General features: G+C 37.0%; 2 protein-coding genes across 2 annotated transcripts in view; one reads left to right on the top strand and one right to left on the bottom strand.

Moving 5' to 3' along the window:
* The window catches only part of gmds (GDP-mannose 4,6-dehydratase), a 302,854-nt gene extending 289,391 nt beyond the window's left edge, over window positions 1–13,463 (top strand). The window contains exons 10-11 of the mRNA XM_015354685.2: window positions 9,459–9,527; window positions 13,077–13,463. Coding sequence (XP_015210171.1) covers window positions 9,459–9,527; window positions 13,077–13,139 — 132 coding nt within the window. The 3' untranslated portion in view covers window positions 13,140–13,463. The remainder of the gene's footprint in view (window positions 1–9,458; window positions 9,528–13,076) is intronic.
* Window positions 13,464–24,099: 10,636 nt separating this feature from the next.
* Window positions 24,100–26,362, bottom strand: LOC102688177 (forkhead box C1-A). Its single transcript, XM_006634461.3, has one exon. The coding sequence runs from the start codon at window positions 26,011–26,013 to the stop codon at window positions 24,583–24,585; it is 1,431 nt and encodes a 476-aa protein (XP_006634524.1). The 5' UTR covers window positions 26,014–26,362; the 3' UTR covers window positions 24,100–24,582.
* Between the last annotated feature and the right edge of the window lie 34 nt (window positions 26,363–26,396).

Raw genomic sequence — 26,396 nt, 5'->3', positions numbered from 1 at the left:
ATCTACTCTCCATGTATGTTTTATTAAATCCTTTCTTGAGGACAGACAAGTTTGGCAGTCAAGCCCCAGAACTGTGAAGGTTCTCCTGGGCATTTTTGATGTATTTTAATGCCTCTAATTGTTTGCGTATAGAAATTCCAGAAACACTGTTAATGGCCTTTTAAACCACATTAGAGCCTTTTCCATGTGTAATTTCCCTTCAGAGAGTTGTGGAAGTTTTTCTTTAGTGGTTGTGTCCAGAGTTTCAGCCATCCTGGAAAAGCTGGTTCGGTTGAGATTGAGTGGGTGTCATCGGAGGAATTCTGAGGTTTCTAGTTATTGAATGGAATTCGCAAGGAAACAAAGCCTTCACAAGATAGTTTTTATGCAAGTCGACAGTCAAACCTGAGCTTTTCTACTGTTTTTAATGGAGAGACTGGTAATTTGCATAACTGAGCCAAACAGCCTTGGCATTTTATTTGTGGGAAAAAAGTTTGTAATCATTTAGGGAAACAAAATACAATCTTGTTAGACCAAACAGGCCAAAGTGTATGTATATTACATTGGATTTGTAATCTGACCTGATGTTTCCTGTTTTACAAAAATACATGAACACTTATGTACAATATGTCCGAAGTCTGTAGAACTATGTTAAGTATGTAAATCTTTTTATTATTATAATTTTCATCACACAGAAAATGAATTATTTGTGATTGAGTTGAAGAATATACTGAAAGGCATTAAAAATGCAACAAATGAGTATTGGAAACAACGGTATTGGATGTATTTTTAAAGTCTCACTATATATATATAAACACCTTAGCATCAGAACATCAGAGTGCATTGCCACACATCATCCAGCTTTGCCGCACCTGGGATATATATTTTTAATTTTGGCAAAAAATATAAAATGTATACCACTTTTCTTGTTGTTTAGGCCATATCCTTATGTGCTGGATTCTAAAAAAACTATTCCCTGGACTTTTGAGACAAGTCCCAGATCACTGTTAATCATTTTCCAAAGAGTTTATGTTCATTAGAGGCAACTGTAGCAAAGTGTGATACCCTAGAACAAACTTAAAGGGGTGGTGTGGCACTAAAACTAAGTGCATTGTACAAATCAATAGTTTAAATGAAATACTGCTTTTATACATAGTGTTTACTAAAATTAATGGTAGAGATTGACGCTGAATACAGCTGTCATGCTTCCTTATGAATGATATTGTATTCAAATTGGTCAAGTACTTAGCACAGCAATTTTGTTTAGTAGCAGAACAAGTGCAGCAAAAAACTGCCAGTCTAGCCTTGTGGTTGCAGGGGCTGCCAGACTCATACCAACAGTATAGCACACTCCCTGGATATCTACAGGTGGCTTTAAAAACCATTCGAAAGGCTGAGACTCGTGGCTCCTGAGTGGCTCAGCTGGTGAGGGTGCTCACTCGGAACGCAGGAGATAAGAGAGGACGATTGGTCTGCAATACCTTTGTGATCTGAGGTTCTCATCAAGTGGCTTCATGAAAGAAGCCAAGGTGTCAGCTTCAACAATACAGCTGGGTAGCTTGTTCCAGGCCCCCACAACACTTTGTGTAAAAAAGTGCTTCCTGATCTCAGTTCTAAAAGCACCTCCACATACTGTAGTTTCCCCTTGTGTCTCCTGGTTGACGTTAGTTTTGAAAAATTAAATTGGGTGAACTTTGTCAGCACCTTTGCGGATACTGAGTACTTTAATCAATACCCTCATACTGTTCTCTATTCAAGACTTAAAATTCAGTTCTTCTAGACAGTCGGGGCAGGACTTTTTTTTTAGCCCCAGAGTGTACATGGTTATCATTATTTGTGCTGATTCCAAAGAAGCAATATATATTTTTTATGACATGATGACAAAATTAACAATACGCAATTAGCAGTAGCCTACATGGGGTCTTAGCATTTTACAATTTTAACATATCATCTATTGATTTTAATTCTGCACCTTTAATCATATATCCTAAACATGTTGGTCTTTTTTTGCTTCTCATGCCATATTCTGAAGATGAAAATGACATGTCATCACAGACACCCATCGTGTTCACAGATAGCTCCTTAAAGCCCCTGTCGAATATTTACATCTTACATTTTTGATACCTGCATGTAATACTTTGCATGTCTACATTAAATGTCATCTGCAAGGTGTTTCCTGGTTGTCAATTTTGTCTAAATCTTTTTAACTTTCTCTGGCAGCTTCTACGGTGTTTGGTAATCCTTCTGTGAACTTTACTAACTATACCACAAGTGAGTCCCAGCTCCTTGGCTCAGATGCTGCTGATTTGAACCCGGGCTTCGTCAATAACTGACCCATACCCGTCACCTCTCTCATCAGCGCTCACTCTCCTGAACGGCATTTAGACATGCTCATTCCTTCAATTGGTCATTCTAAACTGGTTGATATAGGATTCAAAAACGAATTGGTGATTCCAATCTTAAATTAAAAAAAGGCTGAAGGTGTGAATCAAAGATAAGACAAATTCCTCTTGTTCAGTTGGAATGAGGGCGTGCCTAGCTGTTACAGAGACAGTCCTTCTGAGGAGAAATTGCACAGGATGAGAACTCGGCAAAATCACAACATAAACTGAGCAAAACTTCTTCTGTGGTTCGTCTACATTTTTTAGACCAGCTGCCTGTAAAGATGAATACAATAATGCCTAGATGGAAAATTGCCTGTTGTCAAAGGTGGGGGTAACTTCGTGTTTTCTTACACCATGAGCTTTATTTTAATGTGTTTGTCATTTAGATTGTTTAGCTCTGTGGTGCCTTGGGGATTATTATGACTTAGATATATCATCAGTTTTATTTGTATGTATATTTTTGTTTTTGATCCCTTATTCCAGTAGACGTTTAGATAAAACCTGAGATTGGAATGTGGTTAGCAAGGAGCTTTCTTACAGTACATCCAGTACTCTGATCACAGCATAGCAGTGCAATAATAGGTAATTAAGAGATTATTATAAGAAAGAAACAGACTGGAGAGCCCTGTGAGTATCTCAGAATTATTAGCAATCACTGTGGTAATGTAAGGACTCATTTTCAGTAAATGTAATCTGTTCCTGCTAACAGGTGTGTATGGACCCTAACACTTCTGATTGCTACTATCTCTAGTAATTATCACAAGGAAAACTGTATTTTCTCTTCAGCTCCATCAGATTATAGCTTCTAAATGGAAGTTAACTGAAGCCACTCTGTCTGCTAAAAATAAAAAAGAGACACTGAACTCTGTTTCACATCTTCTCAAGTGGATAATGATATATTACTAGGTGTGTTACTGCAGGTAGCCTCGAGCACAAAAGGTAATTTATTACTCTCTGTTGAGAGTTTCTGGCCAGCTGAGGGAGAATTAAGAGCTTTCTCCAAATCGAAGTAATTTGACAGCAAAACAAACAAAAATGAGCATAAATTTCCAAGTGTCTGTCACTTAACAGCTACCCTCTTTTTCTGCATCCTGTCAGCCTGTTCCTATGCAATTAACGGCAACAAAGCAAATAGCAGTCCTTCTTAATAAAAATTTGGGAACCAAGAAAAACACAAAAAATGGACAAGGGTATTAAACGTTTCCAGTCATCAAGTTTTCAAACATTTTGAGGCTGTAAAATTTGTGGTATTTGGGTTATAATTGTTTTGAATTCTGTCATTCAGTTTTGCCTAAAGAATTGAGCAGTGGCATGCCTTACTGCCTTCACTGTTAAAGCTAATATTTTTCCCATAGCAGTGACATTATTAGAATGAGGTGCAAAAGGGGAAAATTCTTTGCCTGTTGTGTTTTCTGAACCTAGACTGAGTATAGCAAGCATTCCACAGCACCAAAAATGTTCTGCTTCTACTGTGAGGTCCACCCCAAATTGAAAATGGCTTTTTTAGGATGTTATTCATTTTGAAAATTTTGTGTTTTTTCAAGGGGTGAAAATAAATGTTCTCAAAAACCGCTCAGTCCGAGTTATTTTCGCAGTCCGTTAGTATTCTTATTGACACACAGCTCTAAAAATGATGAATTCTTCTAGTTTAACTGCTTCTTCCTCCTAATAAAACTGGCATCACTCCTTGAGTGAGAAAAAGAAGGTGTCATAACATATACTGTATATATGTGTGGATATCAATTCATGAATTTAAAACAAACAGTTAGAGACACTGTTGCAGAACTCTTTTCTGTCATCCCAGTAGAGAACTGTTAATGTCTGAGTCCTACGCAAATAAAAAAAAATTGATAAATACATAAAAAGTGGTCAAGTATCAGTGCCTTATCTCAATTTCCATGTTCAGATCTTTCTTCATTTTTTTGTTTTCTGATTATTTTTACAATTTACAAAGCTGCATGAGGTCGGAGGAGGAGGTTGCAGCTGATGTCACCGGGACTGTCTGTGAGTGGGTGCTCTTGCAGCTATAAGAAAGACATGAGAGGTCAAACAATAGACAGGAACCTGCCAAGACCTCCTTTTGAACAAGCTAGTCTGTTCCTGAATTTCGGACCTGGCAAAGCACCAGTGAATCTTTCTCTTAAGACACGGCACTTAATAAAACTTGTGCTATTTTTTTTTGCCGCAATCTGTGTGCTAAACCCGGGCACTTCAAACCGAAAACAAAATAACGGGGAAAAAAAGAGGCTGCAGTGAACAACCGTATGGGACTGGAATTTGTTTTCGGTGCAGTTTTAAGGAAATGACCAGTTTCTATTTCTGGATTGTAGTGGAAGCTACTTTTGTTTGTGTGAAAAGACTAATAACCAACAACAAAACAGGTGAGAGTGTCACTTACAGTACACCCGCCTACTATAATGCCACTGAGTGGCAAAAGTCGTTATTCTTAATTTAACCAGGTTTTCTTCAGAAAGACACACTACACTTATCCATTTATACAGTTTGGGTGGGCGTTTTTTACTGAACCAGTCTGGGTGAGGTACATACCTGTAGCTTGAGGGTACAACATGAGTACCTGAACCCATAAGCTTCCAGAGTCTGAAACACCCCTTCCCACTGTTGTACAGAGCACTATATTCTCACATTTCTGCACACAGTTCTAAAATTTGGTGGCAGTCTGGAATCAGTGGACACCCAATTGTTGATGCTTACTTTTTTGTTGCTGAGTAGCTTTATGTTGCTAAGAATGTTCTTTTTTATAATAGCATGACCCTGACAGAAAATTTGTGTGTTGATTTTCTTGTTTGCATTGCTTTGCCTAGTCATTAGTGATCCTTTTATCTCATGTGTTCTTTTTTTTTGTCTTGATTTCTTATCGATTCAAAGACTAGCTTGCACGGCTTTAACATTATTTCGGCAGGTTTTTAAAAAAATACTTTTTAGTATTCCTGAACTCACGCATTCCATTCGGCTCAGACCTAAAGTCTCATGTGAACGTCTTCTTTTTCACACAAGTACAGAACCGTATTGAAAATTCATTATGTGTAAAAGCTTCACAACATCTGCTACATGTGATGCATTTTTATTAGCAAGCTTGTTCAATGGCCTGTTTGTGTTTATAGTGTATTATCTTTAGAAGCATGCCCATGCTTCCTGCTGTTCTGATCACAGGCTGATTATTATCGCGGTAGACGTATGCTCCCATGCAAGCCTGTCACTAAAACAAACCCCTCTTAGACCACAACAGTCTCTGTGGTCAGGGGAGAAAAACAGATCCAAATGATCAAATCTTCTGAATGAGTAACATGACATGTATTTGCCACCCGGTTCAAATTCAACATTTGCAATCTTTTTTGTAATGACATAATCTTTTCATCTTGATATTTCTCTCAATAGTCTGTAGATTCATCTCATTTTATAACGTGCTGCGTTAATGGTTCGGGGATGAAACATATCTGAAATTTAAAATCGGGTCAGATGCAGTCGCATAATATCTGTGCAGTCAAAAAGTCAAAAGGCTACTAAACTGTGAAAATATAATTAGAACGTTTGTACTGAGCCAATGAATACTGCTCTCCGGATAAACATTTGCAAATCCAAATGTGTATGAATGCAGCCATCCCTTCCAAAGTTTAAATCATAGAGTACAATATGTTCTCTTTGTGTGTTTCTGTATGTGTGAGTCTGCTCCACAATAAAAATATTTTTTTTTGGCTATGTTGGTTAGCTATTTTTATCAGTGGAAAGTCTTTATTCCGTACATTTTATTATATATGTACCTAAAGAATGTTCATTTGTAGCATAAGGATGATTTTGAATGAAAAAATAAGTGTATAGATGTGTACACAATCATATCACTTTATTATAGATTGTCTGCATTTTACTTATAAATTATCTGTTCTTTTATTTCTGCCTGTTTTGTTATTGTCTTCATCATGTTTCCAGTCTCACGGTCAGTCTCATGTAATTGTGGCTTTTGAGACACTAAATAAAGGTTTTCTTCTTATAAGTTTTTTTTTTTCAGTTGGGACATCTTATATCGAATAGTCATGTAGTTAATAGGTAAACATTCTGATTTAATTTGATAAATTAGAGCATGAAATTATTATTAAAATAAATTCCTCTTTTAAATAAACAAGACAGATAAGTCCTGACAGGAGTTACTCAAGTGCTGCATGACAGCATCTCCCTTTGATTTAGCTTTCTGATTCCCAAATCTCAATTTTTGTCATTTCAAGTTAAACAGTCAGACTGTGCTCAGCAGTGCCACCTCTGGCTAAAAATGAAAATCATCTTGAAAAAGCATCCTGACTGGCGTTAATTTGGGTCAATGTGTGTTTTACTGTGTTTAGCCTTCATTTTTTCACTGGAACAGCGTAATGCTAATGTTATATGGCAATACAATTAAAAGTAGCCTGGATATTACAGTTCAGATTTTTTTTTAAATAGTAGGTGAAATAAATTTTGCTCTGCATTTTATTATTTTTATTCTGGTTTTGGCTTTTATGCTTTATGCCACACTTAGACACAGATGATAATCCCTGCTGAGTGCTGAGCTCTGGTAGTAGGCTTACAGTGCTCAGATATGTCCGGTGAAACTTTCCCTGCTTTATGGCCTCTAATTGTTTAAATACTTAACGAGTTTCAGTGGTGTATTATATTTGCTTATAGTATATGCTGTTACCTTTAAAACCAGTAATTATTTCTTGATTGTCTCAATTAGCATTAAGGCTTACGACACACTTTCAATATTTGTAAGCAAGTCTGACTTGCAAATATCAGACTTAACCTATTCAGGTAGTCTGAACTGTATATAAACCTCATTTTCATACTGAAAATTTACTTTTTTAACAACATTGTTAACGTTGTAAGCTGAACTATTTTTGTTGTGACATTCTTTTCAGGTTTTCGAAAGCAGCATAAACCATGATGGTCTTTATATCTAGTTACAAAATAGCAACATACAGTGTTCTGCATTGTTACTGTTGGAGAGAAATATTATATTATGTATTTTAAAATTGCTTGAAGAACTGCTGGCTTTAGCTCAAGAGTTATTTTACTTTTCTCTTGATGATGACAGTAAAATATTTATTTAAATGGTAAAGGCAGGTTTAAAAATTCATTTAAGAATTGATAGCCTAAACCGGGAAGTGAAATAGCACTCAACACTTGTTTTAAATGAAAAAAACTGTTATCTTTCTTTAGCTAAGTGAAAATACTTTACAGAAACATATTGAGTTCTCTAAAGCAAAGTGACATTTCTTATCAATTGTCTTTTAACTCTGTATCTACTCTTGTATCTATGCTTTCATTTATACCAGTTAATAACAGCTGGTGGAGCTGGTCTGGTGTCTTTAGTCAGAGGGATGTTTGGCTCGGTTTTTTGTGTAGTTCACAATTGTCCCTGGATGTGATTATATAGCAAATTTATAGTTGTAATGATGTTTTCTTGGTTAAAGTACAAGACTGTTATCACAATAACCAGTCAGACATATTTACTCTAGGGGGCGGTTTTTTACAATTTATGTAGAATATAAGCTTGATTAAGTCATGAATGTACTGTAGCATGTGAACTGCATTTTATACAGAATTAACATTTAAGCTTTTAGCATGCACATTTCTTGTAGAGTTAAAGTCATATACAGTATACCCTTAAAACCTTTCATTCTTAAACAACTCAGACTGTGTTATGGTTTATTGAATAATAAAACGCAGAATGTTGAGATAGGGCAGATTATCAAAACTGTGGATTGTTTTTCAGTTGTTGTCATAATTTCAGTCATACCAGTGATAAATTATTCATATGTCAGCATTCCTGTGCAAAATAATAAAGTATCAATATATGTGTGTTAGAAATAAATTCAGTTATGTTGAACTTGTTCATAACACTCAGTTTCTTTATCTGCATTTTTTCTGGAAAAGGGGCATTTCAGCTCCTAATGTCAATATATTTTATTTTTATCTTCTCCTAATCTGTTTTGTCTGACAGTTTGTACAAAAGGGCAGTAGGAAAGGTGAACTGAAGGTGTCTATGTTAATCTAAAATGAAACGAACATGACTAGGAAGCAAAGGTCTTTGTGGAAGGGTAATTTTTCCTTTCTATTTCTGTTGAAGGTAAATATCTAAAATATTTTGCAGAAAAAAATTAAGTTATGTGATAGAAAGGTAATTACATGAAAGGTTCTTATCAGACAAGAAAAGAGCTGACTCCACTCTAAAATGTGAACATCAGCAGCATAATCTCCATGTTTTGACTTCTAAACTAGGTACTCTTTTAAGGCATTTGCTGTCATGATTTAGAAAGTTCAAGCAGTGCCCTTACTCTGTACATATTTGTGTGTAAACAATACTATATGTGTTATGATGCTGTATTTTCTTTGATTTTTTAAATTCCTTTTTATTGTATGGTTATATATATATATGCATTGAAACTCAAGTAAATACTGGATTTCAATTATCCAGTTAAACAGGCACGGTTTGACTGGACAGTGGTTATTGACTCTCTTTTCAAAGAGGTCTTTCTTTGGTGGTCTCTAACTAGCCCTCAGTGGATATCACCCAAAAAAAAAGCCACACATTCATCATATTCTGGCATTTTCTTGGGGACGGGCCTCAGACTGATTGCAGTAGAGACTTGGCATTCCGAGTGACTGCAATTCTGTGGATCTCTTTATGGGAAATATGAGGAATCAAATAGGTGACGCGAGTTATTACACTTCTCATTGTTTATTTGCTTCTTTTGGTTATCATATCGTTTGCTGTTGTGTATTGGATGAAGGCTGTTTTTTGGTTAGGAGGCTTTGAAGTTTGTTTTTTTTTTATTTACCAGGTATTTGATTTCGACTACAGAAACATCATTTTCCACAGAAATAAAGTTTTCTGGAAAAAGGTCAAAGATAGGCAGTTACCCTTTAAATAATGCCAACCTCTGTTTTTTTCTGGTACAGCCACTACAGAAGTTACTAAAGCCATCAATCAACAGACTTCCACAGAATGATGACATTACCTGTACCCACCGACTGATTTGTTGTGTGTTCTGCCATATCTGAACTGATGAAGACAACAATGAAAAAATGTTTTTTTTTCTATTCAAGGATTTTCTCCAGGGGGACAGCAGTAGAGCACAGAAGAAGCTGGGATGGAAACTGAGAGTGTCTTTTGAGGTGAGTTATAATTCCTTTCTTATTTCCAATATTCCCAAAGGACTTTGAATACTTTAGATTAACATGGAGTCCCAGAGTTGGGACCCAGCCCACTTAAGTAATACATATAGTACTGATTTCTGCATCTAAAGCTGTAAGCGCCCAACAAAGAGGAAGATGATTTGTAAAGTACTTAAAAATGTTGAAAAGCATGCTTAATTATTTTATTGCCTGTGTTAGTATTATGATGATCATGATGTTGTTGTTATTATTATCATCACTTAGATTGTGGATATGTTACACATGTCTGAATGAATAAGAGTCTGAATTTTAGGTTGGTATTATATTAAAAAATGTAATGTTTGAATTTGAGGTAAATTAAATATATATATTTCAGATATATACAGATGCACAGTAAAAATTTAACAGTCTGAGATTTAAAATAGTTGCTCATTCAGCGCATAATAATATATGTATTAAAAGGTAAGTACTGTAAATGGTTTTGTTGATTGGTGGAGTAGTTATTCCTTGAAATGGCAAAAGTTTGAACTTGATCATGTCTTTATAGTGTCAAGTGCTCCATGTTTGGTATTGAGTTGAGATCAAATAGGTTGATTAAGAATCTATATCAACAACTCTGGAAGAGGTGACCATGCTCTGAAGATCACCTGTTTGCTATAGGCATGATCGAGAGCAGCCTGTCTGTGAGAGAAGTTGTCCTGAGAACAAGATGTTCTGCTTCCACAATCAGCGGTCTAGTCATGAAAAAAAAAAACAGGAAACCAGCTCTGTATGGGACAAGCCACATCCTGGAAGGCCGATAGTCACAATACAAGCCCAGGACTGTCGCATCTGTCTGATCCATTGATTGAATTGTTCTCAGGCTGCAGTGTCTGCAGACTCTGAGGCTGTTCGGGGGGTGATATGCTGACAGCTGAGAGGCAAAAGTTTAGCCCCAAGAACAACTGGAGACATTGGTGGAGTTACATTCACCTTGACCTTGAAAGACAATATTTGTAAAAACATCATTACATTAAGTGACCATTATGCTGGTGCTGTTCAACCAGTGCGGTGGTTTAAGTGCAAAATTGTGGAAAGCAGTATCCTTTAACACCAAGAACAGTTTTGGTGCAGATTGAAGGCAACCTCACTGCTCAGAGACACATTAGTAAAAGTCCTTGAACTAGCTGTTAACTACTGATGCAACCCAGTTCAGAAATGTCAGGTTTCTAGCAAGACAATGCAACGCCGTACCACACTAGGATTATAGTGGCACAACTTCAAGAAAGCAATGTCAAGGTTTCGCATGGTCAGCTTTTATTTCTGACCTGAGTGCAGCAGAACACCATTGGTGCCAATTCACCAGTTCCGCCAACGGGAGACAAATTTGACCACCTGACCGTTGTCTCCACAAAGTGTCGGACCATCACACGGCAGTCTTTCCAGAGGCTGAATAAGTCTATGCATCAAAGCTGCCAAGATAATGTTAATACACAGAATGTCCATGCCTGATACAAACTATGTAATGTTTTAACTTGGACACTGTCATGTTTTACGATTTGTTCATTTGTACTTTCGTTCACATTTTCATTATTTTGCTTCAGATCTGTATTTACAAGATTGGGTCAATTCTCATAGACCTGAATGTTGCATTTCTCTTTTGCATGAGTATATATACTGCACACTAATGTATATTATAACGTAGTTATATTGAATTGTATACTGTGTGTATATACAGTATATGTCATCATACTGTATATTGATATTGATGTTGCCTTTGTTACCCTTAGAGTGGGAAATGACGAACGTTTGTAAAGAGCACACATACTCTTGATCACACAGAAAAGGAACGTGTTTGTCTATTTTTCATCATGCGTTGCAGCAACGGGTGTCTTTCAATGGCTCATTGAAAGACAGAGTGGGTCCGCTCTGGGGTTGTCCCGGGTAGGATCGTCGCCATGTGAAATCACCTAGGGCTTTCAGCGTCTATGCACACATCATCACTAGGCTGAACCACCTACGTCTGGCTAATACAAAGAGACAATGTGACAAGTTGAGCACCTGTGGGATGAATTGGGTAGATCTGGAAGTTAATGTCTATCAGGTCTAAATAGCGTCATTAATCTTGCAGCTGTTGTAAAGACTTAAAATAGGGGAATATCTCTGTGGTCCATGTGCAATGTCTCCGTCTATCTGTGCCATGCGATGTTCATGCTTCTGTTCAAGGCAAAGCATGACACAATACACATTAATCACTTTATGATGGGTATCTGACTCCAAAGCACAATGTGACCCATACCTCTCATGAATTTCAAGCTTTCTTGTCACAGTGCTGTTTATCATGCACAGAAAGATGTCAGAAACAAACACAGAATATACTGTATGTTTTATTTATTGTTTGACAATAATTATTTAGTTTGTATTTTAAAATGCAAATAATTATAAAGCTGTTCTTATCAAAATTGAAAATTGCAGCTGCTGAGAAGATTAGCTTCCTAAGGGGTAATACCCTTAATATTTATTCAAACATTTCACAGTGAAGAGATAGAGAAAGAGGTGTGCACAGGCATTTCTGAGGCAGTAGCCAATTTAGGAAATCATTTTGGTTTATTAATCAGATTTCTCAAAGAAAATAAATATTTTGTACAGTGGGTTGTCAAAGGAGGAAATCAGAACATACACATCTCAGTACGTTAAAGAGCTAGACGTTGGATTGTTTGATAAATGTGAGGCATTTTACTTAGCCCATGTGGCTGTTTCATATTTTCCTTAGTGTTCTGTGACACAAGCTTTATATGACTCAACTCTCAGATATTATATCTAACTGTGGTAAGAAGGCCAGTGCCCAGTTCACAGAAAAACAAAAGAGTGATATTTTTACTGTTAAAGTCACAGTCATACGTTAAAGTATTTTTGCTATATGTTCTTTTGGTGATACTGCAAAAATAAGAATGAAATTTATTATCAGATAATTGATTTCCCTTTTCAAGGCCAACATTTCAACAAAATAAATATTAGACTCCTCTTCAACTCCACGATTTGTTGATAACAAAGACATTTTAGTGGACAGACAGAATGGCCATTTCTTGAACTGCTTATTTCTTGTGAGTTTCTTCCCCTGGGATTGAAGCACCAGTATGCCTGAGAGGAGCGGAGCTGGGTACAATGCTAAAGACTAAATAAAAATGAGGTTGAAGCCATCTGGAATGATGTGTTCTTCTCTCCTCCTCTCCCGTCTTCTACATATTCACTGATTCTGTCAGCTGGTTGCCCTTTACGTTATTTTCTCACAGCTTGTAGATATATTTCAGGTTTGGAAAATAATTACTTTAATGAGTCATAAAACAGAAACAAAGTGTTTCATATGTGTATATATGGTTATGTCTGTCATCTGTCATTGGTGTCAGTATTTAATCCTGATTTCACGTGTTGTTATGTCAAACCTATGAAAATAATACACTTACGATAGACTTACATATTTTGTTTCAGGAAAGATAGAATGATTTTTTTTCTGACCTAGCAGGCTGTGCTGAAATCATAGAATACTAACCCGCTCTTTTTCTTTCACAGGAGCTTGTGAAGGAAATGGTGAATGCAGACATCGAGCTGATGAGAAACAACCCCAATGCCTGATACTGTGTTGGTCACTTTTCACTGAGGAAAGTGTTTGGCACATCAACCAGTATTCTGCTTCCACAACGCTGTGATTAGAAGGAATCGGATAAAAATGAGAATCATTAATATTTTTATCGGTTTCATATATCTGCCTGTACTATTCTCTCTTCAAATTTGGATTGTGTGTACTGGAATAAAGAAATCAAATCATCCTTTCAACACTGAACTTGAATTTCTGTACTCTTAATTTGTTTTGTGAAATTGTTTCTTTACCTCATGAAATTCTTAACTGAAACGGGGACCAAAAACTATTTGTATAATAAATCCAGGGATTTTGAATGATGTGAGCGTCTGTTTATTTATTCCTGAACCGTTAAATATCACTAGATACATTTTTTGGTTGGTAGTTTGTGTTGTGAATCTGTCTCTTGTCTCCCTCTCTCTCTCAAACACCCACCCTCCCTGTGCATACAGTCCAGTTTAATTTAGAAGCAGAATACTGGTATTTGTTAACATGTCTCTTTTTACATTTCTAACACGTTAACTCGGTTCTCTGCAAGGTGATTTCCTTCAAAATCTCACTGAAGGGGTTGCGTCTGCGGAAACGTTCTAGCTGGGAGCAGTGATGTGGAAGCCGTTGACAATAAAATCCTCTATTTCTCGCGTCAGACTAGTAGAATCGAGACATTCACTGACTACGGTGTGTAAAGTTTCTATAATTAGACCTTCTACCGGTGGGCGAATGTTCTAAAAGGTAGTTTTAAAGGGAGAACTTCAAGGGGAGTCAATGTTGTTTCAGTGTTTCGTGCCAGTCTTCCCGGGTTATCCAAAGGTCGCTAAGCTTTTCAGTTTCCCCTCGGTCTCCGCAGTCCTTGCAATCACACTGCTCTTTTATTCCATAGGAAACGTGTATTCAAAAGTGCTGGAATGTGCTTGGATATGTTTAATTTGAAATACTCCAACTCACCTCAACTTAGAAGTCTGTACTAATAAAATTGTTCTCTCTAATAGCCTGTGTTAGGCACCAGAGGTGAATAAGAATATTGTCTCTGGACTGAGTTGTTTTTATTGTTAATAAAAACAGAATTGAGCAGTAACGACCAAAATTTCCATTCAAACATTTTTTTAAAGGAATTACAATTAAACTAGTTGTAGGACCACCTTCCTAATTAAACATTTCTGATCTAATTCACGAAATATTTTATTAAAAAAAACCCGTATGCGGTTTTGCAGTAGCATTTTACTTTTAAAAAAGCGGATTAGAATTGAATCAAAAGGAGCATAATGGTAATGGAGTGTTTGAAAATTAGCTTGGAAGGACTGGTACCCGTATTCTGTTTCCATCATCCCCTTTAGTGGAAAACAGGAGATATTTATTTTAATGGAAAAGTCGTTTGACATTAAACTTAATGGAAAATGTGGGTTTCATTGCAGGTTTAAGAAGAATGAACAGGGTGGGTTAGCGTTTTCTTTAAGAGAACACCTAGAGCATTAAATTCGTACTTTGACGGTCAGACAGAGCCGGAGTCTGTGTGCTGTTTAATTGGAAACAGATGGCGCTTTGAGGTTGGCCTGAAGCGGACTGAGCAAAAACAGCAGTTTCCACAGAGCCGAGCTCGACACCATACAGGTGCATGGCGTACACCACCGCTAACTACGCAGGCTCCCTTTCTAATATTTTGTTCTGTGGATTAAATTTTGCAGTTCGCAGGACTGAATATTGAGCCAGTTTCTGGCCATTTCAGCCAGCCGTTAAATTCATGAAAGCGAGCTTGACGGCGAATAAAAAATGTTATTTGTTTTCGTTCTTCGCTAGATCTGCGCATTTTTTTCCAACGCGCTACAGAAGACCGAACAATCCAGATTCGACTCCACCTTATTTTTGGAACAACATGGCAAATGTCTTTTTCATTGTTTTAATTGAATGGATTGCAAATTTAATTTGATGGAAACGCCATTTTAAACACCCACACCAAGAATCATTTACATTCCACATCATATTTTCTAAATGCCAACCACTACCTATGTATTAACTAAGCAAATAATAAAACTACACATTTGACTCAAAGAGCCTCGCAATGTGTTGGATCTCACGTCTAATAAAAAGCTGGCAGGTTGTCGCGGACCCACAATATCAACCACGTAACAGTCCCATCAGAGTAAATATGTAACATCATGAGTAGAGGCGTGTGCTGTAACCCCTCTAAAATTTAAATTTGGATCTTTTACAAAAAACGTAGAAGTCCTTTCAGTTCTGAACTAAAGATAACACACAATCCAATGAACATTAGTTGCACTTTGTCTTTAATTCTTGTTCTTTGTACACGAAGCTGCATATACAAACTGAGTAAATGTGTTGAGGGTTTTTAGATGTATACATTTATTTGTAAAAATACTCTTTAAATAGTGCTGAACGTTGTTCATGTTTATTCCAGTTTATTATGGACCCTGCATTCGTGAGTATCAACCAAGAAGTTGTGCGTTTCTTCAGCCGCATATGCAGTATGTGTCTTTCGGGTTTGCATTCCCTTATTTTTTAAATTACACACAGGTCTGACATACAGAGAGTCTTGCTTTACAAGGTCGTGTAATTTAAACGTCTTTGATAAGACTCATTAATCTCAAATTAGAAGAAGATACCCTGTAATGCTCATATGGTTTTATCTGTCAGTTGTGGAGGAGAGGCAGCGATTGGAATCAAGTGGAATGGCCTCGTACGACAAAAAAAAAACAATATCTGGAGGGGAAAATGCCTCAAAATACTGAATTTGAATTGGCTAGATAAATCCCTCCTACTCCACTGTACTGTAGACATTCCTGCAGCTCAGCTAAACAAAGAAATGGAGCAAGAGCTTTGAATTTCGGAGTTGTGTGTGCTTTTGTGCTTTCGGTCATACTGTCAAGATGAGAGAGAAATGGTTAAGAAAGTTAAGCGTAAACATGCTTTCAAACCAAAATCCAGAAAGTCATTTGATGGTGTGTGCTGCTCTGTTTACCGAGCTTAGAAAAGGATGAAAAGAAAAGCTAACCCTCAACAATGCAGTCAGGCCTTATGCCGTGACACCCTTATTTCAACAGGTATTCTCAGAATCCATATTTCCGAGTGCTGTATTTTCATGCTGTATTCAATCTACCACATCAAATTAACAAGCAAAATATATTTAGAAAGCGGCAAATCAGTTATGAGACCTTACAGTCAATAAAGGTGAAGCTCTAAAAACAGACATCTGTGCATTTTGTGAGCGGGACAGCGACGTATGTGTGTCTCCCCGATATTTTCTTCGCATCTATTTAAAAATCTACAATTCAGCTTTATTCTTAAACCCTCTAATTTAAAGGTTTTAAGTGTAATAAATATTTCCAAATGCCTTGCATTCTAATATATTTTTGATTCATGAAATGTGATGATAAATATGCTGTGTATACGTCTGATTCTTTGGCGATGTGGGAAGAATAATGCGTTACTTTTAAAGCATTGCATGACATTTTTCGAATCCGCCTCAATTAAAACGACTGTATTGTTAAGCAAGGTAAATATAAAATTATTACTAATGTTGCTGTTTAATGTTTTCACATTTCTAATATATTTTGTTTTAAATTACAGAATGAATCTTTGATATAGTCGTTAAATGTTTACGACCCTTAATTTGCTAAACTGTGGTTATCTTCAGGCACTAAGGGGGCTCTAAAATAACCTGACAGCACTGGACTACCGAGAAGAAATAAACAGTGCTTTAAAACAGCTTTTATTTTTGCTTAATCTCAAAATAGTATTAATTGGAACATTGTTTACTCATAAATAAATGCTCCTGAAGGTGAAAAAATAAGGAGTTACCCTGATATTATAACGAACATATCCACCTAAAGGGCCTGCCTTCCTAAATACCTACCTACAAACATACAAAATCCTGCTTCTTTTAAGAACTTCTTTAAAAAATCTTTAGAAGGTTGCTCGGGGACATTAACTTTAGTTTCAGCGAAGGTCTTTTCAGCTTCGCGTCTGGAAAAGGTACATAAAATACCCATTCTGCTCAGAGCTTTTTGCTTCGTGGTAGTGAGACTGCAGAGGCGGCTGGAATTTCAGGAAACCAGTCTGAAATCCGTGTGAATGCGTGTGTGCGTCTATATAACTAAGAATATTTGTCTGTATATGCACACAGGCACATATACACATTATATATACACATTAAAGCAGAACAGAGATTGCTTCCACACAAATTGATATTTTCAGTTCCCGTTTAAGAACGTTCTATTGTTCCTCTCGCACTCTTTTTAAAAAAAATGGCAATAAATTGCTGATCTTTTCTATTTGCTGTAAGGAAAAGTTTTGATGACACACTTCGATCTTTTAAAAGAAAAACCTTTTAATCAGAAAAAGAAAAACCTCTCATAGTATTTCAATGACCTGACATGCTATATGGGGGCTGCATTATCGTGAAATGATTAGTATTCCGTAATTAAAATTAAAAACAATTTTTTCTTCACGTTGAAGGGTTTGATAAATGTGTGATCAATTTCTTGTTAATTTTCCATTTGTTTCTGTCTATCCATACACGTAGAAAATTTATTTTCAGACGGGAAAGAAATGTTTACGTTTAAAATATCAGCAAAGAAAATATTTGTCGTTCCTTTCCTTAAACGTTGTGTTAACGAGAACTATTTTATTGTGATTTGTTATATTACATCACGAAAAGATGTTATTCCTTGTTTGAAAAATGATTTTCTTAATTTACAGAGTGCATTGGCTGTTTTTTCAAACATGTTTGTTTTTAGTTTAAAACGTAATCGACCAACGAAAGGGTTCCTAAAGTATAGCCTATGTATGTATATTAAAATGTCATTAAAGTGACTTAAAGAACCGTACTTCCACGTACTAGATGGTTAGATAGTGTAAAAGTACTTATATCAATTACAAAAACGACAAAGGGTTAATACGCATTTTCTGTATTTTCGACAAAGTTACTTATGTGTTTCAACTTAGTTGAGGTTGGAGGATCGATATGTTGCGCGTGATTTTCTCCTGCTTGTTCGTGCAAAACTATTTTGTACAAAGAACAGAACATGTTTTAATGTCCAGGAAAGGCCAGTGTATCCGGAGACTTTGTATGAAAGTTCGGGAAACAATGTGGCACGTGGAAAACTTCAGGTAACTCCCCTGTGTTTATGTATTTGTGCACTAGACCCAATTCGCCGTTCTTGAAAAATTGCGGCTTTCTGCCCACCCAGGTTGAACCAAGCAGTGTTTATTTAGGGGCTAAATTGTCAAGAACACAATCCAATTCCACCGTCGGCCTAGGGAGCAAGTCTCAAAGACACGAGATTTTTTTTCCTCAAAAATCATTTACTGCAGGACTCGACCAGGGGTGGGGGATGGTAATTAAGGTGAGTCTTTAAGGGTAACACCGTGACCTTAACACTGCTTGTAACGTCTTGATAAAAAGCAATAGGGAACATAGAAATGAAGCGCATTACAGCAAACTACTGGCAACATGTTTTGTTTTGGCTCATCGTATTAATTTCAGTGTGTGAACTACTGACGTGATATGGCCTAACATGAGGAACCACTGCCTTAGGCTGATTAGAAATGTATTAAGACTGTAATATATTTAATAATTTGATAATACGTGCTTTACGTTCTTCCCGTGACTTTAACTATTTTATTTGTAGAAGAAAGTGGATTGGCTGCGCGTGGATTTCACGGTGTCTTTTGGAAACTACAAAAAGAAACTAAAATAAAAAAACACAAAATCGCAATGCTTTTCTAATATGGCTATTTAAACAAAACACAACAGCTGTTGTCAGCTAAGAACCAAATAGAGATAGCAATGCTAAAATCGGCATAAATAGCAAGTTTTATTTATCGGGTTTAAAGCACAAAGCCCCCGGGAACTCACCTTGAAAAGATATATATATATATTAGATTGCATTATTCCAAAATATCGATCAGAACATCATATTCGCATAGATGTCGGCCATCCTAAAAAGACAAAGCTATAGTGATAATTGAAACTAAAAAAAGAGCTTTCCTTTGCAGAGTGGCAGATCAAATAGTCTAGGACTACGTAAGATAAATTGTGTTTTATATAGGCGCAGACAGGCGCAGAGATAGACTCCTTATGATAATATACCTCTCAGTGAAAGCAATCTAACAGTGAAACTTAAAGGCTCACCTTTGAAATTTGTTTTAAAAATGTGACATAACTTGGTACCTTCTCAAATTGTCAGCAAATACAAAGGCCTGTATTTCAGATGTGAAGGCATTAATGGTTACTGGCTATATATATATAATATGTTAATAACCTTATACAGATATGAGCATAACAGTTTAAATAGGCCTATTACATTATAGTTCTTTTTGACACAATGTAGCTGGACCTCCTCTGGAATATCACTAAACACTTACATATCACAACATGTTTATTCGACGACATAGGTTATGAAGGTTAGTAGTACCAGAAAAAAGTTTGTATGCACTTTAACCCAGTAATTGAATGCATTATTTACAACGTTCGTATAAACCCATCGACAATCCATTGAAACTTTCTCCTGCTCTTATAGACAAACGGAAGCGGTGTGCTGTTGTATAAATATTAAACCCAGGCTTCAGACTGTTTTTCTGCTCTTGTTTCTTTAAAGTTATTTCAAGATTAGGCTGTGCCAATTAATGAGACTCCCCCCCCCCCCCCCCCCCCATAGAATCAGTTTGGAAAATCCTTATCGATTAACTAATTAACTAATTAGTGCTTCAACATTTATTATTGAGAGGTCTTCTTTTTCTATCTATAGCCTAAATGTTAGACTCAATATTATTTACCCTTTAATCCTTGAAAACATAGGTCCCAATGTAGAACTAAACCCCCACTATGCGTCGTCGAGCATATAGATTTTCTGGAGTAAACAAAATGAACGCAAATAACGTCGCTAAAAATGATCACTGAAATTGTTTATTCGGAGCATATCCGAATATATTTCCTGAAAATACACATTTTGTCTTTATATAAATGTATTTAAGAATTTTACATAAAACAAGAAAAATTAGATCATACAGTAAAATAATCTTCATCTCTTGTGAATTTAAAATTGTATTTAATGTTTTGTTATACATTTTAATTGCTTTCCAAAGGTCCTAACACCATTTCATTGTTCGTCTGTCGAGACACCTAAATTGCAAGAAATACTGAAAAAAGGTGTTCGAAACATTGTGTGATGCAGGATGTTTTAAAATATAAATGATCGACGCTTTCATTTCTTGTGAAAGCTGATTATTATATCCTTTTATTTAAAAAAAATATTGTAGTGTTCTGTGGAATATGTCTTACCCTTAATAACATGCTGTATTTGTTTAAAAAATGCTATCTGGTATTACAGTTTTGGCAGACGCATTATTAGGGACCTAGAAGTGTAAGTAGTCATAAAGAAAATCAGACGAAAGAAAAAAAAAGTTTCAGTAAAAGAACGTCACCATCAGCCGTCCTGCACTTTATTTTGGGATTATTTCTTTAAAACTAAGAAATATGGGCATAAGGCGTTCATATTAATTAATGCAGATTAGCTGTTGACTATCTTCTGTCCAACACTTCAGTGCATCTGACCGTCTGGGTCAGTTCTATCTTCTTTTGCCGTGCTGTCGATAGTGCTGTTAATGGTAACATCCTCCCTATTGACCCCCGTCTCCTACTCTGCCTTTTCCGTCTAATGAAAAATGATTCTGCACTCTGATTGAATTTTATTCCTTCCTGACCTGGCCCGCTCTTGCTATGTGAAAGCCATCAATCTTTGACTAACACGACGTTTGTTTATTACATGGAAAAAAGAATCTAATGACTTTTATGAGCCTGATTATAGCTAGCTGTGAGCGAATGAGCGTCTATAACATCGCGCATAACTCTGAAATAACAGATGCGTAGGCATCCTCGGTTCGTTCAAACTTCTTTTAATGCATTTCCTTACCGCAGCGTGCTTTGCTGTGCACAAGGAGTCGGGTATTGCTTAATTCGGTCCCTTCAGTGTATATTAGCAAAAGCGAGTAACAAGCCTGCGTTTCTCATAACCACTATAACAACAGGTATCGTAATTTACTTATACTGTTGTTATTTCACACCGAGGAAAGATTATTTATGTGTTTTCTGCAAGAAGTACAATTAAAATGTACTTTAAATGTCGGCCAAGCAGTGGACGTGATTGAAACGATTTCGTCGCCGCAATATCCCATAGTTAATATGACGCAGTAGATAAATAAATCTTAAACGTTGTAAATCCAATCATAATAGCACCACAGCTGATGGCGAGGGCCACGTCGTGATATTCAGTACTGAAAAGCACATAGAAGATATTTTTACAACTAAATAAATAATTTACTTCCGTCCTTAAAGACATTTGCTTGTTTTGTTTTTTTTTTTGCTATTTGCACTAGTATGTCAGTTGAAAATAAATTATTTCGGAAATGCGTTTTACTATATAAACTAAAAACATTTCTTAACTTTTATATCCTTACATCCATTCAGATAAGGATCTATTTTTTCCCACGCATAAGAGCATAATTAGACAAATTAATCACCGCTGGTTCTTATTTTCAAGCTATTTAAAAATCTATTTAAAAGAGCATATAACGCAATAAATAAAATATTAAACAAATTACTGGAAAGTTATTATTATTATTATTATTATTATTATTATTATTATTATTATTATTATTATTATTATTATTATTATGTGCATTCAGGCCCTGACAGGGATATACAGGGTACTTTCAATGGTAAAAAAAAAAAAGCTAAACGTATTTCAAACGCACATAGCACAGCAAAATTACTCAAATTATCGTTGAGGGACCTACTGTACAAGTAACAAAGAACAGAATAAATAAGCAGCGAAAATGCTGTTTATATCAAAGCTTTTTTTATTTGCTTTGCTGCTTTGATTTAATCAAGTACCTTTTTATCGTATTTACTGAAACAGGATTAAAAAAATCAATCACTAACTTATTTTTTTGTATCAAATTGAAAATTGCAAACACCAACTTTTATTTTGGAAATATAGCTCCCGAACCAGACCTAGCCACTGCGAATTACTTATTTTCCCCAAAGGAAAGGTATTAATTTAAGAGCTAGACGACGTTTTTGGTTACCAACTGCATAAAAGAAACCCTTTAAGTCGAATTTGTCTAACATTTAGCCTACAGACCTACGCTTTAAATGCTAAATGCTTATAGATGATATCATGCAGTAGATGGCTTGCAAAAAAACAACATTTGTTAGGTCGTACAATTCGATGCTTTTCCTCTGATGACTCAATTCACCGTGTCTGGGCTCATCAAAAACAACAACCCGTGTTGCATGAGGTTATACGATAGTTTTGTCCTGGTTTGTTAGTTTTAAGATAATTACAATTCCTGTCCTTCTTCATGTTATCCATTTCTGCTACTTGTACAGGGTAACACACAGCGATCAATAAATACACAGTATAAAACTGGAACTTGCCCCACATATGTTTCTTTAGTCACCGGCAGTAGCTCAGAGGGTGAACGGAGGCGTCTAAGAGTTTAATTGCTTGCAAACAACTCATGAAATACAAATGGTTTATCATCTCTTAGGTTTCGGCCACGGAGACTGTATTGAGGACTACAGTACATATTTCCACCACGGCTACACAACAGTAATCATAAAAAAATCGAGAAGTTCTATATAAATGTATAATATGAACTATACGACCGATGTGGTCTTAAGAGCATTTGGGCAAGAGGCCTTGCTAAACTTAATGTAACTTAATGTAGTTTCATACATAGCTTTAATAATAAAATAATAAGGAGGAAAAGGAGAACGCTTAAATAACAAAAAAATCTCAGATACTATTATGTTGTTGCGTTTTTGGTAATGCTATAATACTACTACTACTACTACTACTACTACTACTACTACTAATAATAATAATAATAATAATAATAATACAATAATTTACCGAAAACGATAGTTATTTCTAATAACTTTTATTAAGTATCCGAAGGCGAATTATTCGATCCTCTGCTGAGAATTCTAAAATGCAGACATCATTTTTCAACAGCTTTTTTTTTAGCGGGCAAGATATTCATCGACTTGATCATTACGCACACTGGATGTTTTTTTTAACGTTTCATGAAGATGTGTATACTTTCTAAAACAGACTTATATAAAAAAGGTGGAAACCGGTGTTTTGCTGACTGAAATTATGTTTTTTAAGCTGCTCTCTTTTAACTTGCTGAGGTTACTTTAAGTGAAGCCTCCATTTTCAAACAGAATGAAAAATGAAAGTAACAGCTTAATTGAGCGGCGGCCTGTTATAAAGTTGACGAAAAACATTGATTTTTAATATTCATTATAAGTGAACCGAATAATTTTCTAAATAGTGCTGTAGCAATGCCTCCATCACAGCCTTGTAGTGCTCTTTGCGGCGCATTGTGCTAAGTGGGCCTACTTAAACTGCTGTTGCATTTCACAACCGTTACGTAGAACCTCTTAAAAGAAATTCAGTGATTTACGTTTAAATGTTAACTTAATAAACACTAATACATATATATATATAAGAATTAATTGGGCATTATTAAACTACAAATTATTTTCCCCAGTGTCTGTAAATGCTTTACCACAGAGGCGAATAATCCAAGAAAAAACAATGCAGATTTACTGTAATAGTGGATAAAACCCTTTCTTCGATTTCTAAATTTACTTAGACCTTTGAGCAGAATCTAGTTATTTTAACTTTGCGTTTTAAACGCCTTGCCTCTGTGCTAAGAAATAGCTGAATTTCAGAGAAAAGGGAGATTTAAGGTACTTATTGCCAACGGCCTGACGTTTACAGAATTAGTAAAGCGTCATCATACAGACATACACTGAGGTGTTTTTTCCTTCAAATTTGCTTTGGTTCTTCCAAATTACTTGCCTACTCCACACTCTCAACACAACATCATGTGCTGATGGTACTCTAAGAAATCAGGCATAGGTATATCTCAAATAGAATGGCAATTTATTAAACAAACAATGCAATGCCTTCAGAATACTCTCAACAAATAAGGACAAAAAAATCGAAAGAATAAGGCGATATACAGGTTACCTTTTTATAATGGAACATTTCTGAACAGTTAAGGCAGTTCAATTTAGAAACACTTTCCGGTGTTTGGTCCAGACATCCAACTAAAAATTTAAAAAATAAATTACTATATGCAATTTACATTTAATAACAAGTCCGTGAAAGCCTGACATATAAATTTAACATAATCTTTAAAAAAAAAACAGCTCTCAAAAGCGAGAAGAAACTTACGTGTTATTTGGAGTAACACTGTCCTTTACAAACCAAGATATGCTTTCTGCCTCTCAGTATAAATTTGAGTCCTTTTTTTTTTACGGAGGCCAATGTGTTAAGAATCTTTGGATTATTAAAAAAAAAGAAAAAGAAAAGAAAGAACAGTTTTTTTTTAAAAAAAAGGTTTTGGTCAGAATTTGCTGCAGTCATACACAAATGCCCCCGAGGTGCGGTAGATCGACTGGCTGGAAGGAAAAGACATTTGACAACTGTTATTCCCGTTCACCGGCGAATTATTCAAACCAATTCTCTGCGATTCAAACATCTCTCGCACTGAGTGGAAGTTCTGTTGCTGCCCGGGGTAGGTGGCAGTGGCCAGGTGGCTCAGATCCCCTGCTTGGTTCAAGTACCACGAAGCGAGCCGTCCTTGGTGGGGGTGGTGGCTGTCCTGACCCGAGTTTAGGTTACCATGGGTCAGCGAAGAAGTGGTGGTTGTGATGGAATAATCTGGTAAGGTTTCGTCCACGGTGGTCGTAGGGGCCAGGTGCCCGGATCGATCCCCAGCGTACAAACTCATAGCCTGCATGTTGCAGTGGTAAGTCGCGCCGGTGTTCGTGGTGGTGGAAATGACGTTCTGGCTGCAAGGCGAACTGTAGATTGACGTCTGGCTCGGAGAATAGTTTAGCGACAAAGACGGGGTTATACCTGTCCTGGACGAGGCGACGAGGCTGGAGGAGAGCTCTGTCGCGCCCTGGGGTGACCCCCTCAGGGATGTCATGATGTTGTCTACGCTGAATCCCTGGGTCGGGGCCTGGCTGTGGTGGTGATGGTCGGAGCTCTCCAGGCTGATGGATCGGTTTGACGGGATGCTGTGGGGACTGCCCGTGGACATGCTGCTGCTGCTGTCGGGGCTCTCGATTTTGGGCACAGTGCTGAGACTAGGGGACACCGCCTGGGGAGGCGTTGACGTCCCGTTTTCGGTTTTTATATCTTGGATTCTCACAGGCTGGGAGCCCGGCACGGACGGCTCCTGCTCCCGTCCCTGTTGCTTGGACGTCGGCTCCTTAATCTGCCGGTCCCTCTCCTCCTTGTCCTTCAAGGCGTCCTTCTTTTTGAAGCGCCTCCTTCGCCTCAGGAAGCTGCCGTTCTCGAACATGTTGTAGGAGTCGGGGTCCAGAGTCCAGTAGCTGCCCTTACCGGGCTTTTTGTCGTCACGGGGAACTTTGACAAAGCACTCATTGAGGGACAGGTTGTGCCTAATACTGTTTTGCCAGCCTTGTTTATTGTCTCTGTAAAACGGAAACCTTTCCATTATGAACTGATAGATCCCGTTCAGGGTCACCTTCTTGTCCGGAGAGTTCTGGATAGCCATAGTGATGAGGGCGATGTAACTGTACGGCGGCTTTACCATATCCTTGGGTTGAGGTTGCGGCGTGTAAGGTCCATACGCCCGAGCCATGCTAGCAGGGTACTGGTCGTGAGCCGGATGGGAGTACATGCTCATAGGGGCTGGCATCCCTGTGTATCCCCCACCGGCAGCTCTGTAATAACTCTGGTCGCTGCTAATGTAGGGCACAACGCCTAGCGAGTTCGGGCTCGATACAGAATAGCGCGCCTGCATTTCTTCTCTCCCCAGTAGTCCCACGCTGCAACTCAGATCAACAAACTTCCCAGCGTCAGTAGCTTGTACACTTCCAGTTTTCGGTCGATTTTGTTTTGTATTCAAAGCCAAGCTCCTGTTTTGTCAGCGAGGAAATCGGGAAAGCGTATAGTCTCAGATCTTGAGGGCGATTTCAGCTGTTGCCGCCGCTGTCTGCTGAAGAGAACATTGGAAAACTTCTGAACTTTGAGCATCCGTCACTAGAGAGGACTTTTTTACGCAGTTACATTTTTCTTTCTGCTGCCTGCGAAGCTCCTCCCAAAACGCCTCTGGTGTCCAATTGAAGGCTTGGCCTGACTCTGGAAAAGCTGTAGCGACGCTGACTGCTCCTGGCCACACACACT

Source organism: Lepisosteus oculatus, chromosome 6, assembly GCF_040954835.1.
Source record: "Lepisosteus oculatus isolate fLepOcu1 chromosome 6, fLepOcu1.hap2, whole genome shotgun sequence".
Taxonomy (NCBI): Eukaryota; Metazoa; Chordata; class Actinopteri; order Semionotiformes; family Lepisosteidae; genus Lepisosteus; species Lepisosteus oculatus.
This window is presented reverse-complemented; position numbering and strand designations above follow the sequence as displayed.

What these genes read in the sequence shown, in the direction of transcription:
- LOC102688177 (XM_006634461.3), bottom strand. Translation starts at nt 26,013, where the DNA reads ATGCAGGCGCGCTATTCTGTATCGAGCCCGAACTCGCTAGGCGTTGTG.